At 45.0% G+C, this 16601-nt stretch overlaps 1 protein-coding gene across 4 annotated transcripts in view; it reads right to left on the reverse strand.

Moving 5' to 3' along the window:
• The window catches only part of LOC133342308 (uncharacterized), a 29518-nt gene that overhangs the window by 12626 nt on the left and 291 nt on the right, over nucleotides 1-16601 (reverse strand). The window contains exons 2-3 of one of the 4 annotated variants that reach the window (XM_061551391.1): nucleotides 15203-15698; nucleotides 13830-14184 (exon numbers count right to left, since the gene is read on the reverse strand). In XM_061551391.1, coding sequence (XP_061407375.1) covers nucleotides 14093-14184; nucleotides 15203-15698 — 588 coding nt within the window. In that variant the 3' untranslated portion in view covers nucleotides 13830-14092. Of the gene's footprint in view, nucleotides 1-13829; nucleotides 16498-16601 lie in introns of those variants that run through there. The other 3 variants (XM_061551392.1, XR_009755116.1, XR_009755115.1) reach the window with 3 other exon arrangements.

The raw sequence follows: 16601 nt of genomic DNA on the forward strand, positions 1-16601 counted from the left end.
GTTTCTTGTCTGCTTATTTATATATTTTACTGATATTCTTCACAATGACACTAATTTTTTGCATAAACGTACAATGACAGTTATATTTTAATCGGAACATTTTTCCATTACATTGGTGGGGTAAGGGGCAAGGCAAAGGGCAACTTCCGATTAAAGCACACTACTCTGGACACAAGCACACACACACAGCTGGCCTCTCTCCCAAGGGGCTATACACGCGTGTGCTTATATCCAGCTTCTGCTGTATTTGAATTCAGGACCCACTCACCGCCTGTTGCAAAGCGTCTAGAGCGGCTTTTGCGAGGAGTGCCCTGGGATGTATAAGCGCAGTGATTGAGTGGGAACGGGAGGTTCCCCCTGAGGACCGTAGCTCCTGCTGCACACCGCATTCGCTCGGTGTGTGGGGGCATTTGGGCTCCGTAGCAATACCCTGTATCCTCGAGTCACCCGACACCCAAATGAGTATTCGTCAGAATGGGCCACGGACACAATAATGAGAATGAAAACAGCTATGGTCCGTCCGGGACGGTGAAACTCAATTTGTCTCCGAGGTTGTGGCATTTACTTTTGTTAGTGTGTTTACACTACTTCGGTTTCGTAACGCCGCCAGACCCGTTGTTGCTGCAAGATGCGGACTATTTTGGCACAGTTCACTTTTTGGGTCTCGGTAAAAGACTCGATTAAATTCAATAAAATGCTGGTTTAATGAAAGGCAGTCTGAGCTCTGTGTGATTGCATACCTTAGCACGCAAGCCACGTGCAATGTTGAGCTTTTTTGCTGGCTTGTTTCACGCACACGCTGTCTTGTTCCTGTTCTCGACAACGTGCAAATGTATGTTTACATTTCGTTGATGCCACCTATATATATAGAGGACCGCAGAGCTGGGGCCACCTTTATAAATAGAGTACCACAGAGCTTGGAAAATCGTTGCTGCCACCTTTATATATAGAGTACCGCAGAGCTTGGGAAATCGTTGCTGCCACCTTTATATATAGAGGACCGCAGAGCTTGGGAAATCGTTGCTGCCACCTTTATATATAGAGTACTGCAGAGCTTGGGAAATTGTTGCTGCCACCAACTTTATATATATAGGACCGCTGAGTCACTCTTTTTCTACGAGAGCGAGCGACTACTGTGCCGTGGTGCGTTACAAGTTCAAGTTATTGTGAAGGTATAATTATTAGTGCACAACTCTGCTCTACAAGGCATTTAAAAATAAATAGCACGGAACGGTGGGGGGGGGGGGGAAGTTAGCCGCGAGGAATGAAGCTCATTGTATGAAATGCCACATAAAGTGCGCATCAACATTATTTTCCGCAGCAGGGGAAGAGACACAGAAATAATTCATCAGATAATTTAAGTAAGAACAATGTGACAATGCCAACGTGGCCACTTTAACACACTCTCAATCTACAAATACCCTTGTGGTAAAGTATGTTGTTTGATTTAAATTAAATATTTGTAGGTTTATCCAGTTTTTTTTTTCCAATATATATCCTTCAAATACTGTATATGTCTACACCATACATAATTTATGTTATTGCAGGAACTATTTTCCCAATAATATTTTTGTGTGTGGGGGGGGGGGGGGGGCTGAAAAGGCATCGTATTTGTGAGAAAACATCATAAATGTGGTTGTTTATCCGGCAAATATTTGCTGAGAACCCCAGGACCCCTCCCCCCGCCCCCCAACACATCAATTTAGGCCTCGCCTCTCAACACGTGAGATGTCTCAAAAGGTCCAATATCCTGGCGTGGCAGTTTGAACAATGGGCACAAGTTTGTTAACCCCCCCTCCCCCATCGCCTCTGCCCACCCAGCGGTGCAAATGGGTGCATTGTAGATCGACAGAGTCACACGTGACGGGGCTAAGTGTGGGTATGACTACTACTACGAATAGCTAATAGTAATTTACACGATTTGTAAAGTGTACGTATTTCTGTAATCCGACGCAATGCTCGGAGCCGGAGCTCGAAGTCCCTCAAACGCGAGCCCGAACAGGCGAGGGCCTGAACAGATGAGAGCCTTGAGTTTTTGCTTGAAAGTGGATGGTACTTGAATGCTTCGTGTGTGCAGTGGAAGAGAGTTCCAGATGATCGGTGTGGCTACGGAGAAACGCCATTCAGCTGGGACAGTCCTGGTACTCTCACCTCTTCTAAGACATCTGGCCAGCATGGAAGAGTAGGCCAACATGCCTTCTACAACTGGCTTTGCTATAGCTCTCTTTCATGGAGGCCCTTCTGCCAGCAGTGACATGAGCGAGCATTTTACCTTTTTAGCTTTACCCTCTGCAGAAATACATTTTATTCGAATTCCCTGTCAGGGACAAGATAATAATTGCTGGCAATTTGCATTTGACAATGTGTCCGCGTCATTGCCACATCTTATATTAGTGTTCTGAAGTTCTCTGCCCAAAAGCAGGTTTCCTGGTTTTGAGCTCACGCCAATCCAACTGATCTCCCTACAACCTCTTTAGACCACACCACCGCTATGCATTTTTTAAAAACGCATTTGCTGAGCAGAGGCCCCAAAGGCCCGAAACGTAAAGGGGCCGGCGTCAAACTATCAAGCGCCATCGTCGTTGTAATAGACTACATTTAACACGTTTATTGAATCGAGCAAGATTATACAAACGTGCAGGAAAGATAGACGATGGGAGGGAATTCCAGAGTGGAAGAGTGCGAGGGGAATAAGTGGAGAGAGATAAATGATTTGACTTGCAGTGTGGTGAATGGGTGCTTGAGTGAGTGTATGCGTGAGTGAGTAGGTGAGTGAGTGGATGGTAGAGTGGGTGAGTGAGTGGATGGTAGAGTGGGTGAGTGAGTAAGTGGGTGAGTGGGTGGTTGAGTGGGTGAGTGAGTAAGTGGGTGAGTGGGTGGTTGAGTGGGTGAGTGAGTAGGTGGGTAAGTGGGTGGTTGAGTGGGTGAGTGAGTAGGTGAGTGAGTGGATGGTAGAGTGGGTGAGTGAGTAGGTGGGTGAGTGGGTGGTTGAGTGGGTGAGTGGGTGGTTGAGTGGGTGAGTGAGTAGGTGGGTAAGTGGGTGGTTGAGTGGGTGAGTGAGTAGGTGGGTGAGTGGGTGGTTGAGTGAGTAGGTGAGTGAGTGGGTGCTTGAGTGGGTGAGTGAGTAGGTGAGTGATTGGATGGTAGAGTGGGTGAGTGAGTGGGTGCTTGAGTGGGTGAGTGAGTAGGTGAGTGAGTGGATGGTGGAGTGGGTGAGTGAGTGGGTGGGTAAGTGGGTGGTTGAGTGGGTGAGTGAGTAGGTGGGTAAGTGGGTGGTTGAATGGGTGAGTGAGTAGATGAGTGGGTGAGTGAGTAGGTGGGTGAGTGAGTAAGTGGGTGAGTGAGTGGGTGGTTGAGTGGGTGAGTGAGTAGGTGGGTAAGTGGGTGGTTGAGTGGGTGAGTGAGTAGGTGAGTGAGTGGATGGTAGAGTAGGTGGGTGAGTGGGTGGTTGAGTGGGTGAGTGAGTAGGTGAGTGAGTGGGTGGTTGAGTGGGTGAGTGAGTAGGTGAGTGAGTGGATGGTAGAGTGGGTGAGGTGAGTAAGTGGGTGAGTGGGTGGGTGGTTGAGTGGGTGAGTGAGTCGGTGGGTAAGTGGGTGCTTGAGTGGGTGAGTGAGTAGGTGAGTGAGTGGATGGTAGAGTAGGTGGGTGAGTGGGTGGTTGAGTGGGTGAGTGAGTAGGTGAGTGAGTGGGTGGTTGAGTGGGTGAGTGAGTGGGTGGTTGAGTGGGTGAGTGAGTAGGTGAGTGAGTGGATGGTAGAGTGGGTGAGTGAGTGGGTGCTTGAGTGGGTGAGTGAGTAGGTGAGTGAGTGGATGGTAGAGTGGGTGAGTGAGTAAGTGAGTGAGTGGGTGCTTGAGTGGGTGAGTGAGTAGGTGAGTGAGTAGATGGTAGAGTGGGTGAGTGAGTAAGTGGGTGAGTGGGTGGTTGAGTGGGTGAGTGAGTAGGTGGGTAAGTGGGTGGTTGAGTGTGTGAGTGAGTAGATGAGTGGGTGAGTGAGTAGGTGGGTGAGTGAGTAAGTGGGGGAGTGAGTGGGTGGTTGAGTCGGTGAGTGAGTAGGTGGGTAAGTGGGTGGTTGAGTGGGTGAGTGAGTAGGTGAGTGAGTGGATGGTAGAGTGTGTGAGTGAGTAAGTGGGTGAGTGGGTGGTTGAGTGGGTGAGTGAGTAGGTGGGTGAGTGGGTGAGTGAGTAGGTGGGTGAGTGGGTGAGTGAGTAGGTGAGTGAGTGGATGGTAGAGCGGGTGAGGTGAGTAAGTGGGTGAGTGGGTGGTTGAGTGGGTGAGTGAGTGGGTGGTTGAGTGGGTGAGTGAGTAGGTGAGTGAGTGGATGGTAGAGTGGGTGAGTGAGTGGATGGTAGAGTGGGTGAGTGAGTAAGTGGGTGAGTGGGTGGTTGAGTGGGTGCTTGAGTGGGTGAGTGAGTAGGTGAGTGAGTGGATGGTAGAGTAGGTGGGTGAGTGAGTGGTTGAGTGGGTGAGTGAGTAGGTGGGTGAGTGGGTGGTTGAGTGGGTGAGTGAGTAGGTGGGTGAGTGGGTGAGTGAGTAGGTGAGTGAGTGGATGGTAGAGCGGGTGAGGTGAGTGGGTGGTTGAGTGGGTGAGTGAGTGGGTGGTTGAGTGGGTGAGTGAGTAGGTGAGTGAGTGGATGGTAGAGTGGGTGAGTGAGTGGATGGTAGAGTGGGTGAGTGAGTAAGTGGGTGAGTGGGTGGTTGAGTGGGTGCTTGAGTGGGTGAGTGAGTAGGTGAGTGAGTGGATGGTAGAGTAGGTGGGTGAGTGAGTGGTTGAGTGGGTGAGTGAGTAGGTGGGTGAGTGGGTGGTTGAGTGGGTGAGTGAGTGGGTGGTTGAGTGGGTGAGTGAGTAGGTGAGTGAGTGGATGGTAGAGTGGGTGAGTGAGTGGGTGCTTGAGTGGGTGAGTGAGTAGGTGAGTGAGTGGATGGTAGAGTGGGTGAGTGAGTAAGTGGGTGAGTGGGTGGTTGAGTGAGTCGGTGGGTAAGTGGGTGCTTGAGTGGGTGAGTGAGTAGCATAGCTGTCAATCCCTTATCAGTGCCTACCTTATTACAAACCAATTCAGAGCTCATTGGCCACCCCGTGCCTCTTATAAATCTCAACGTTCATCTTACAAAGGCATCTCACAAGGGAGAAACACAAACAAATCGACAAAATTATGTTACTGAACAAAAACTGTTTTACATATTAATTTAGATAATTGGTGTCATTGATGCTAATTATCATGCTACTGTTTGTGATCTTGTATGCTGATGCTGCCGATTGCTTGATATGTGGATGCACAGAGGGTCTCTACTCTCCAGAGGGAAAAAAAAGCAGTTGCATTACTTTGTTTTTACCGTATTGCAACGGCTGTACGCCGTATTGACCTGAAAACTAAATTCCCCTGCACAAGAATACGGATACGCCGTATGGGTTGACAGGTGTGGAGTAGGTGGGTGAGCGAGTGAGCGGGTGAGCGGGTGTGTGTGTTGTTGTAACCTGCAGTGTGGTGCCTGAACGCTGTGTGGATGGGACGACGCCATGAGTCTGGTAGGCCGAGTTCCCATACTGTAGGGGTGGGGAACGTCCGGCCTGCGGGCCGTATAAGGCCCGCAAAATCATTCGGCGTGGCCTTGCCAAGGCAACCGCAGGCGGGACTCGAAATTCAATAAATCTAGGAGCAAACCTGGAAAAGCAGTTGCGAGTAGCAGCAACATCATCATCAACACCAGCTAACATCACACGCCTCGCCAAAGAGAATCAGTTCCAGCCATCGCATTAGGGGTGAGTTAATAAAATGTTTGACCAAATATAACAGGCTAATTTTTAAGTTGATAATTTTGTATGGCCCGTGAATGATGTTATAAATATCCAAATGGCCCTTGGCAGAAAAAAATGTTCCCCACCCCTGCACATACTGGGTTGGGTTCTCGAACCACAACGAGGGAAGGACAATTGAGATGGGGACGCCTTGACATCTGCAACGAAGTGTTATAGGTGACACCATCTTCGTGTATATTACACCCCCCCGCCCCACAAAAAAAAGAATACAACCTACCGGGCCCGCATACAAAAGTTTGAACAGTGAGTGCTCCACTCTTCGGAGAACGATTTAACAATACAGTAGAACCTCGGAGATTGAACGCACCAGAACTCGAACAAATCAGTATTCGAACGATATTTCCGAAAAATTTTTGCCCCGGAAACCGAACGAAATTCGGAGGTCGAACGGGCAATCGCGACTTGAAATAACCTGTACGGCTGAGACGCGTATGACCCAGCGTGCATGACGCTTGCCCAGACAAAGGTTATACCACCGCCTCCTCCTCACCACCTTACACTCAAACCATCAACTCTCCTTACTACAGGTAAAGTAATGTTCAATGTTCATTTATTTCATTTATTCCATTTATTTACTGTTTCTTGTTTTTTGTATGATTTTATGCATGTAATTACTGTAAACTTCGTATAAAATGCTTTATAATGAGAGATTTTTTGTGTCTGGAACCAATTAATGTCATTTACATTAATTCTTATGGGGAAAATTTATTCGGTGTTCGAACAAATCGGTGTTCGAATGGTCTTCTGGAACGATTTAAGTTCGATCTCCGGGGTACCACTGTAGTTATATTGATACTTGGAATGGAAAGCATATTATATTCTTGGTTCTTTCGGTAAAGTCACGTAGAAGGGAAATAATAAAACTTAAAAAATATAAAATAAAAAATTCTCACGACGTTTCGACTGCAACACAAGCAATCATCATCAGGTGTAAAATCCACAGCAAGATAATTTGAAAATAGTGTTTGTTTTTTTTCAAATTAGAAAAAAGTGTTTTTTTATTATCTTGCTGTGGATTTCACATCTGATGATGATTGTTTGTGTTGCAGTCGAAACGTCGTGATAATTTTTTATTGTTTCATATTTTTATTATTTTATTATTTCCCTTCTACGTGACTTTACCGAAAGAACCAAGAATATGAATCCCTGCAGTCACGAAAGCTTTAAATCGGAAAGCATATTGTTAGTTATCATTCACCGACGAGGGACGATGGCACAGGCGCATGGTTTGCCTGGTGACTGCGAGACCCGCATGCCGGTCGCGTTGAACGAGCGCTGGATACAAAGGAGACGACTTCAAGGCACTCTCCAAACCTTATCCAGTGCCCTTAGGGGCCATCCATAAATGACGTCGCGCACCTAGAGGGGGGGGGGGGGGGTCAGACATTTGTGACGATGTGTGACGATGGGGGGGGGGGGGGGGGGTGATAAATGTGACGTCACATCAAAATACGCAACTTTAAATAAATATAGAAAACACGTTCTACTTAATTAAATATACTTTTTGATAAATGTTTTCTCCTACAACATCAGAGTGCAGCGCCACATTAAATACGCACTACAATGACAGTAGTTTAAAGCGATTTGAAGCATGTTTTATTTTTTGGGGGGTGGAGAGGCAGAGCTTTGTGACGTCATATTTAAGGGGGGGTCTGACTTTTTGTGACGCCGTGTGACGAAGGGGGGGGGGGGTCAAAAATCGTCCAAAATCGCGTGACGTCATTTATGGACGGCCCCTTACATAATCCAACATGGATGTAGCAATCCACGTAATTTGATTAATGGATGAACGGGGGTGGGAAAGTATGTATACGAAAGGCCTCGATTTGTATACTCCGCAAGAGAGCACGCCTGGACTAATTAATTAGTGCAATTATGAGAAAAAAACCTGACTTTGATGTTAATTCGAGGCAACGTGTATAAGGGTAGAACGTCACATCGCCCCGGCGATGTCTAAATCTGACGGGATATGTTGATGTTGTTGTCAGCGTGGCTTAAATGCGAACGCTTGTACGGAGAAGCCACGATACTTTCTCAAGTACTATATCGTCGTTTTTGTGCAGGGAATTATCCTGACGTGAGTTGTTCGGGGAGGACAAGTAACGTTCAAAAATGGATCAATCGAGGAGGGGGGGGGGGGGCGATTTTTGTTGTCATTAATTCGGATGCAGTTTGTTCATCTGAAAATGTTTCTTTCCATCGCGCACAGCGCTTGCTCAATCGCTCCACCGGTGCGAAGTGGAAACTCGAATGTGTAATTTGAAAGTGAACATTCCCCCCCCCCTTCCTTTATTTTTGCATGTAAAATAATGTAGCAATGTATTTGTTTTTTTAAATAAAATAAGCATTGGGGCGCCGCTGCGGCGAGATGATAACGACCTCAACGGGTAGACAGGAGTACGTGGGTTCGATCCCCATCCCGACCCTGACGCATTTGTATATTCGGAGTATTTAGCTGATATGCATTTCGAAATGATAAACCACTTCTCGCTGAGCTATAATTCGTAGCCAGGTCACTTTTGAAGAAAAGCAAGCTACATAGCAGTAGGGTCTTACCTGGTAAAAAAAATACAGTACAAAGTTTAGTTTTCGTTTCGTTTTACGTTTTCGACCTGTTCCCTACTGTAACGTGTAAAGCATGTACCGATACTCGCCGATTGTATCACCACCTACCACGATTGTTTCACTCAGATCTGTACGGTGTAATAACATCTGTATCGTCGCAGGATGCCCGTGAAAAAGATCCTAGCAGCTTATTGGGCTCTTCCGGATGAAATAAATTAAATCTAAAATAAATAGATTAATAAGGTATTGCCTCTTGTAGAGAAAATTACTCTGGTGATGTGTGCAGTGTTTATAGTGAGTCCATTAATGACAAAATGTGCGTATTACGACTGAGCGGTGGTGATTTTGGCCCAATTTAATTATTGGCTTAACCGCCACTTTACAAAAGGACCCAATGAAGTATTAACCGCCCTTTGCATTTTTTATACAGAAATCAAGCACACTGCAGTGAGCACGCGAATCATTCTTATTCAAAGTGGCTAACGGACACACACGACCCTTGTCAATCCACTGCTGCAAGAGGGCTTCCCCATACCGTGCGGGAGATGAGAGATATTTTGACCATACTTCACCCTGTTGGTCAGTGCGGGTTGTTGAAGATGGCTGAGTGGTGGTGGTGGTGGTGTGCAGAGCAGAACATTTATTTTGCTGCACGGTCTTCCACTGCCTCAATGCTTCTCACCCACTGCACATGGCAGTCACCCATCCCAGCACAATCCAGGCTCAAAATTTCCGACAGATGGGATCCAAGGAGATCGGGAAAATTCCGGGTGGTTTAATCAAAGGCCAATGTGGTTGATATCCCACGGAAAATATTGACGCGATTCGCGGGATGATCTACCGGTGACTCATTTATCCAGGATCATATCAACATTTTGTAAAATAAGTAAATGCGATTGAACTGCTTATTCACATAGCTTGTACAAGTGAGAAAGTGCTAATCTTCAGCCAGTTGAGGGACGACTTACAAAAATGTAAGCAGCCTTCTCAATTATTCATAGAGGCTGAACGATTATTGCCTGAACTTATACAGGGCAGTCCACATGGCATTTTCAGGAAGCCTACCTGAATATGTAGTTGTGGCTGAACAATCCTGAAACATGTTTGGGTGATTTACAGATTTTTTATTTTTTAGAATGTACAAACAAAACTGACTTTGATAGTGAGTGCATAGATATGGCAATATTTATTTTGGATTTGCGATCATATCTCAGGACGTTGTATGAATTGAGGGAGCGAGGTATGGATGGGACTTGTATGACAGCAGGGCTTGGTCTTATTAGTTTGGGATGGGAGAGGCCAAAGTGTCAGGTAGGACATTGCTCAAGCTGCAAGTGACGGCCATTAGATATTACATCGTCTCAATAAGCATTTGAGCCGAGATACACATTGACTTTTTAATATGCTGCAATCGCCAGGTATCCACAGCTCACCTATTTGATATCGGAGTAGAGGGGATACTGTGGCGGGCGGCAAGAGCACGGTGGCAGCAACATCCATCGTTGCACTGTACTTCTATGCTTCCACCATCTATGCTCTTTGCCTTTAGCAACTTGGGTCGTTGCTTCGGAGCCCGAGGAGGTCGTTGATGATCGATCTTCGGTCGCCGGGTTTGACGGGTGACCGTGAGTCGTGATTTCTCACTGAACAGAGTGGGCCGCGAGAAGGCTGGCCATCTTCCACTACACCAACTCACGCCGACCAGTGGCGTGTTGAAGTTTTAGTGAAGTAACCCACACTTCCCCCTCCCCCAATTGGCCTGAACGTGGGGGGGGGGCTTCATCCACCAGAGGACTAAAGCAAGAGGGCCGTGTGTGAACATGAGTATAAACACTGCACGGCTGAAATGTAAACGTGCAAGGTATTGAGGCATGGCGAGATAATTTGTTGGCCCGTGCAGAAATAATTCAACATCTGCGCGAGAGTACATGTTGTTTACGAAATGAGTGACGAAAATGTTGCCAACGAAGTGCTTGTTATTCTAGTCAACGATGCATGTTGAACTTCTTTCGCACCATACGTAGCCAACCGTGTTAATCGGATGTTGAGTGGATGAACGTCATCTCGCGCGACAAAACGACATTAACGAGCTCGACACAGACTCCGTAAACGTTTGTAACGTTGCATGAGACCACGGTGCACTGGAAATTGCGCGCCCCTCGAAGCAACATTTTAATAAACGAGAGTGGGCGACATTTTCGACTGCTTTAGTTGAACAAAAATAGGAATAGGTTGAATCCTTTCTGGCAATAAAACGGGTGTTAAGGATGTTCAAACACCAAATAGAAACCTTTTGCAAGGAATCAAGTTCGCATTAACCACACATACTTGTGGTGAAAATGCAAACAAACATAACACGATGTAACACCATTTTTGTTCCTGGGTACTAAGTGTTATTTTTTAATTGCTTATGCCTAAAAAGTATAGAAAATGGCTATTATTCCCCACAAACTTTGCTTTTGTGACCACAAATGCACACGTTTTTTTCATCAAAAATAGGAATATTTCAAAATATCAATGTCCTGGTCATAAAAGAAAAGTTTGTGGGGAATAATATCAATTTTCTGTACATTTGAGGCATAAGCAATTAGGAAATAACACCTCCCAGGAAAAAAAATTTTGTTTGGATACACAGTGTAATGTATGCATTGTCTTTGAAACCGATTGGCCTACACAAGAGACAGCCTTCTTTAGGGCCTCGTCTCACCACCAGTGGTCAGACCAGAGAACGCCAAAGGGCAAACAGTACAAAGACAATGCACGTATCAGTTTTAGTTGTCTAAACGAAGAGAATGTGACTAAGTTCTGTCGTCGACGAGGCTAAAACTACGATTAAAGTGAAAATAAAACGTCGGCTAAATGTTTACGCTGATCCGCACCTTGGCTAAAGCCACCGCCCTTTTCCAGTCACGAACCTTCAAACACGCCCCAGCGATTCTGATCCCACGAAACTTGCCAGAATGAGCCGGCAACCCCGACGAAAGGAGTAATTAGGCACTCCGGACCCTCATGTATAATTTAGACAGCACCTTATTAATTCATAGAACTCATGTGTTCGCACAAGTCTTTAGTGCTTTTGCAGGGCACTGGTGAACTCGGGGGAAGTCTCAGGCATATGGCTTCCCCCATCCCAATGGGAATTCTATGAAGGCTCTAGTAACATTTGGAGGTGACATCCCTTAACGCACAGATCCCCGTGTCCATTGCCGAGATGTTATTATTCTCAATTATCCCCCCCCGCCCCCCCCCCCCCGTTGATAATCTACTGTAAAAGTTAAATTGTAATTTAAGTTTTCGTTTTGCAAATTTATATGAAAATCTGTGGAAAAGCGACGTTAACCGCACCTCCGATTAGCACGGTCGTCTTCGCACGGAGTGAACGAAGTTCAACATAAATACATAGAGGTTGTTTTGGGGTTAGATTGTTTAAATATAATATGTCGTTAAATATGCCACCACCCGCCACAGCCAATCAGAAAGATGTATAAATACATACACTGATATTTATTCGACAGTATTTTACAAATACCACTTTTCACCACGATCATCATCAGCCATGGTCAATCCACTGCTGGGCGAAGGCCTGCCCAAGCCACCGTCTCCCATTATCCCGGGCAACAATCCACATAGAACCTGCACACGAGCTGGATTCATGGCTCCATCTCTCTGGTGGACATCTGCTAGAATGTGTTTCCATTCCCCGGTGATGTTGACCCTTTTATATCTATAGCTTATGATCATAATAATACTGACGACATTTTAACACGTATTATTAAATAAATAAAATATATAATACAATTACAATTCTTTATCAGGGAAACGAATACCAATGAATAACAATTGAATGATTACCAATCTATTTATGTACAAAACCCTCCCCCTCTCCGCCTCAAATCACTGCACCTTGTTGAATTAAATGACGACGTCACCCTGCTGCTGCTCTATTTAAGACCGGGGGCAAGAGGAGAGCCTCACCATTCTGGAAAATCGCCCGATGAAGCTGAATGTAATTACCAGCGAAATGTCGTACTCAAATTTAAATGATGTTGATTCGCTCTTCAACGCACCGGTGGGTTAAAGAAGTGAATTATTTTGTCCTTTGTAAACGTGACACATTGTTTACTGTTTGGCCGTGTCGGGTGGTGGAGGGTTACGACACATGTATAAATAACGCGATCTAATCCAAAAAGCCTTTATTATGAATAATGACAACATGTTTGCTCTTTGTGTATTGTTCATTATAATGAGAATGCATTCGTTATTTATTTACCAGAACATCCACACAATAAACACTTCCAGTAGGGAAGTGTGTAACCTTGCACCTCTTTGATTCTTAATCGTTAACAAAAATGTAAAATGTTAATAACTACATAGGTTTAACGACATAAAGTAGTTGTGCTTATGTGCCCGTGCTGAATTTGTTTTTTCGAAAATCTGGCCTGTCATGTCACGCACCCCCAGAAAGGGCATCTCGGACCCCCAGGGTGTGCGTGCACCCCAGGTTAAGAAATCCACTGCAGTAGTGCCATGCACTGAGACTCCCTTAAAGATGGTCGGTCTAACTTTGCAGAAAATAGCGTATTAAAGTGTAAATAATCCGCAATAAAATATTTGTTTAACAGTGGCAAAGCATTATATATTGATGGAGTTAATGCGCTCCCCAATTAAATCACAATTAAACCCAGTCTGAATTATGTATGTGTAACCACTTGTCCCACCAACAACAACCAGAGCATGCATTGTATTTTGATGGCGTAAATAAATATTGACACAATATTTGTACCCAAGGGTGAGGATTATTTGTTAGGGTTTAAAACAAGGCTGCATTGCTCTGTATAAACATTGGGCACAAGCAGATGGTATGAACATGTTAAACAAGACTGAAAGTAAACTGTTTCGCAGTATGATTAGGAAAACAGTCTTAATATTAAGGTTTTAGTTAGAAAATAAATGGATATTTACTTATTTGAAAAGATTATTATTATTGTTATTTACAAATATTTAAGGCATACAAATGTACAAGTATTCTGAAGGGGAACTAATATTCCCAAATGTTGGTTCCGAAGGGGGTACAAATATAAATACAGATTGACTCTATATGGATACAGATGTACTTTTTATTGATAGAGATATACTTGATATCGATACAGATGCACTCTCTGTGCAAGGGAAAAACAGCCCACTTTGTTATGAAACCAAGTAAAAGACTATAAAATATTCATCAAGCAGAACCCATACAGCACAGCAGGATGGTGATAGCGATGCACGTGGCTTCTCATCCAGCACTGTGGAAGCGAGGGTTGGCGGATTGCAGAAATTTCAATTTAAAGCTTTCGTGACGGCAAGGATTAATTATTGGTTCTTTCGGTAAAGTCACGTAGAAGGGAAATAATACAATAATAAAACTAAAATATAATAAATAAATAATTTTTATTTCCCTTCTACGTGACTTTACCGAAAGAACCAAGAATATGGATCGCACAAATGTTGTGAAATTCCCTTCCCCTGGCCGTCCTCTGGCTCGCCAGGAGAAAGCAGTACAGCAAGTAGACTGCTCCTGTTCCGTCTGTATGGGACAGTGATTCCCCCTTTGTACATGTGGGCTTTTCTCCTGGTGCTACGGTTTCCCGCCAACATGTAAACACTCATTAATTGGCCGATAACACCTTTATATATAGAGGACAGCAGAGCATCGGCAATTGTTGGTGGCGTTTACCCACCGTGCGGCTGCTGCTGCCTTCCCACCTGTCTGTGGTTCCTCCTCCCCTTTGAAGTCGTTCTCTCTCTGTGAGAGCAAGTGGATACTGTGCGGCGTGCGTTACAAGTGAAAACAATTGTTATTATTCCTGAACAATCCCAAATATTGGTGTAGATATTTGAGTATATACATATATATTCCTTCTCTCGCATAAAACAATATGTGGGCATACATAATTCTCAGACACGGGTGCAGAACAACAAGAAGTAGAAGCGCACATATTTCGTCGATCGATCACCGAACTCTGCTGGTACGCAATGACCTAAAGAATGCTAGGGGGAGAGTTGCGGACTCGTTCAAAGTCTGCACGTGGGCTTGGGAAGCAACGGGGATTAGCAATCCCTCTGTAGCCATGCCCGCCACCCAGTACTCTTGGCTGGGATTGAGATTATAAGCAGGCAGAGCCTTTGATGCAGGGACAAGCGTGCTAAAACATTGCCCCTGGCAACACACACAATCGGATATGAAGACAGGACATCGATAGACTATATACGTCCTGCATGGCTCTTATGGGATTTTTTTTTATATTAGCCGTCTTATTTTCGTTGATACTGCGAAGATGAAGCGTGCTGCCAGATGGGAATGAACAATCTGGGGTTTTAAAGCGGCATGGTGAAAGTGAAATGAATGCTGCTCCATTGGAGTAATGGTTACACTATGTAACACAATTTTTGTTCCTGGGTAGTAAGTGCTTATTTCGTAATTGCTTATGCCTAAAAAGTATCGAAAATGGCTATTATTCCCCACAAACTTTGCTTTTGTGACCAGGACAGTGATATTTTGAAATTAACCTATTTTCAATGAGAAAACGGGCGAATTTTTGTCTTTTCGTTCACATAAAGTCAGAAAAAAACAACATATGAATCAAAATTAACATGTATTTATACTAAAGTAAAAAAAAATGACTACAAAAGATTAGAAGTGAGTAGTTTCTCCAGATTTACGATTATAATGCAAATCACTTTCACGAATCAGCCCCCAAATGTAGTCTCCCATCATGTTCTCGTTATACTGTCCTTGGTAGCGCCGTTCAAAATCCAGTATATGCTGGTGGAAGCGCTCACCTTGCTCCTCCGAGTACGCTCCCATGTTCTCCTTGAATTTATCAAGATGAGCATCAAGGATATGGACTTTGAGGGACATCCTACAACCCATTGTGCCATAGTTCTTCACCATTCTCAACCAGCTCCACATAGTTTTCGACCTTGTGATTGCCCAGGAAACCACTGCGACAAAGCTGTTCCAAGCCGCTTTCTTCTTACTAGTGAGCATCTTGGCGAATTCATTGCACTCCAGGATCTTCTTTATCTGTGGTCCGACGAAGACACTGGCTTTGATCTTTGCCTCAGACAGCTTGGGGAAGAAGTCTTGAAGGTACTTGAAGGCTGCCGACTCCTTGTCTACAGCTCTTGTTGCATAAGGCCCAATTTGATGTGCAGTGGTGGCATCAGCACCTTCCGGGGGTCCACCAGTGGCTCCCACTTGACGTTGTTCCTCCCCACAGAGAACTTGATCCGCTGTGGCCAGTCCCGCCTGTGGTAGTGCGCCTTGGTGTCCCTGCTATCCCAAAGGCAAAGATAGCAGGGAAACTTGGTAAAACTGCCTTGGAGACCCATCAGGAATGCCAACATTTTGAAGTCTCCGATGACCTCCCAGCCGCACTCATCATACGTCTTGATGCTGTTGTAATCCTATTTGAGGTGCACCGAGTGAGCCAGGGGAAGAGACGGGTACTTGTTACCATTTTGGAGCAGCATAACTTTGAGGCTCATGGATAAGCTGTCAATGAAGAGGCGCCACTAATTCTGGTTACAGGCGATTCCGATTGCCTCGAACAAACTGGTCACATTGTGGGAGAAGCAGAGCCCATCTTGACGGGTGAAGAAGCTGCAAAAAGGTTGGTGACGCTTCCTCTGATCTGCGACTTGCACACTTTCATCCAACAAGTTCCACTGCTTGAGCCTAGACGTCAAAAGCTCGGCATTGGACTTGTTGAGACCAAGATCTCTGATCAAATCGTTGATGTCTTTTTGGTTGAGGTAGTATGGGTTTCTCTCCTCAGCTACAACTCTGAAATTGTCACCTGGATCTACAACGTCTTCCTCGCTCTCTGACTTGCTACTCTCTTCTAAAGACGGCTGCTATCTCTCCGGAGGAGTGGGTACGAGGAGCTAATGACAGTGTGGCACCGGGGTGATGGATGAAGGAAGGTGATACGTGATAGCAGGTGCATTCTTGCCAGTCCGATGTTTAGAAGGGTCCACCATGCAGAAGTAGCAGTTGCTTAAGTGGTCAGTGAGTTCCCGCCAAATTCTTGGAATAGCGAACTTGATGGCTCTATTTTCCCATTTGTACCATCCTACAAAAATACTGTTATTTCACCCATGACTAATGTGTAAGAGATTCTCGCAAAATAAATTCAATAACATTGAAATTGTTAAACATTACATTTTTTTTTACTTT

The sequence above is a fragment of the Lethenteron reissneri genome, chromosome 14 (assembly GCF_015708825.2).
Source record: "Lethenteron reissneri isolate LAM-NWPU_2019-01 chromosome 14, ASM1570882v1, whole genome shotgun sequence".
Lineage (NCBI taxonomy): Eukaryota > Metazoa > Chordata > Hyperoartia > Petromyzontiformes > Petromyzontidae > Lethenteron > Lethenteron reissneri.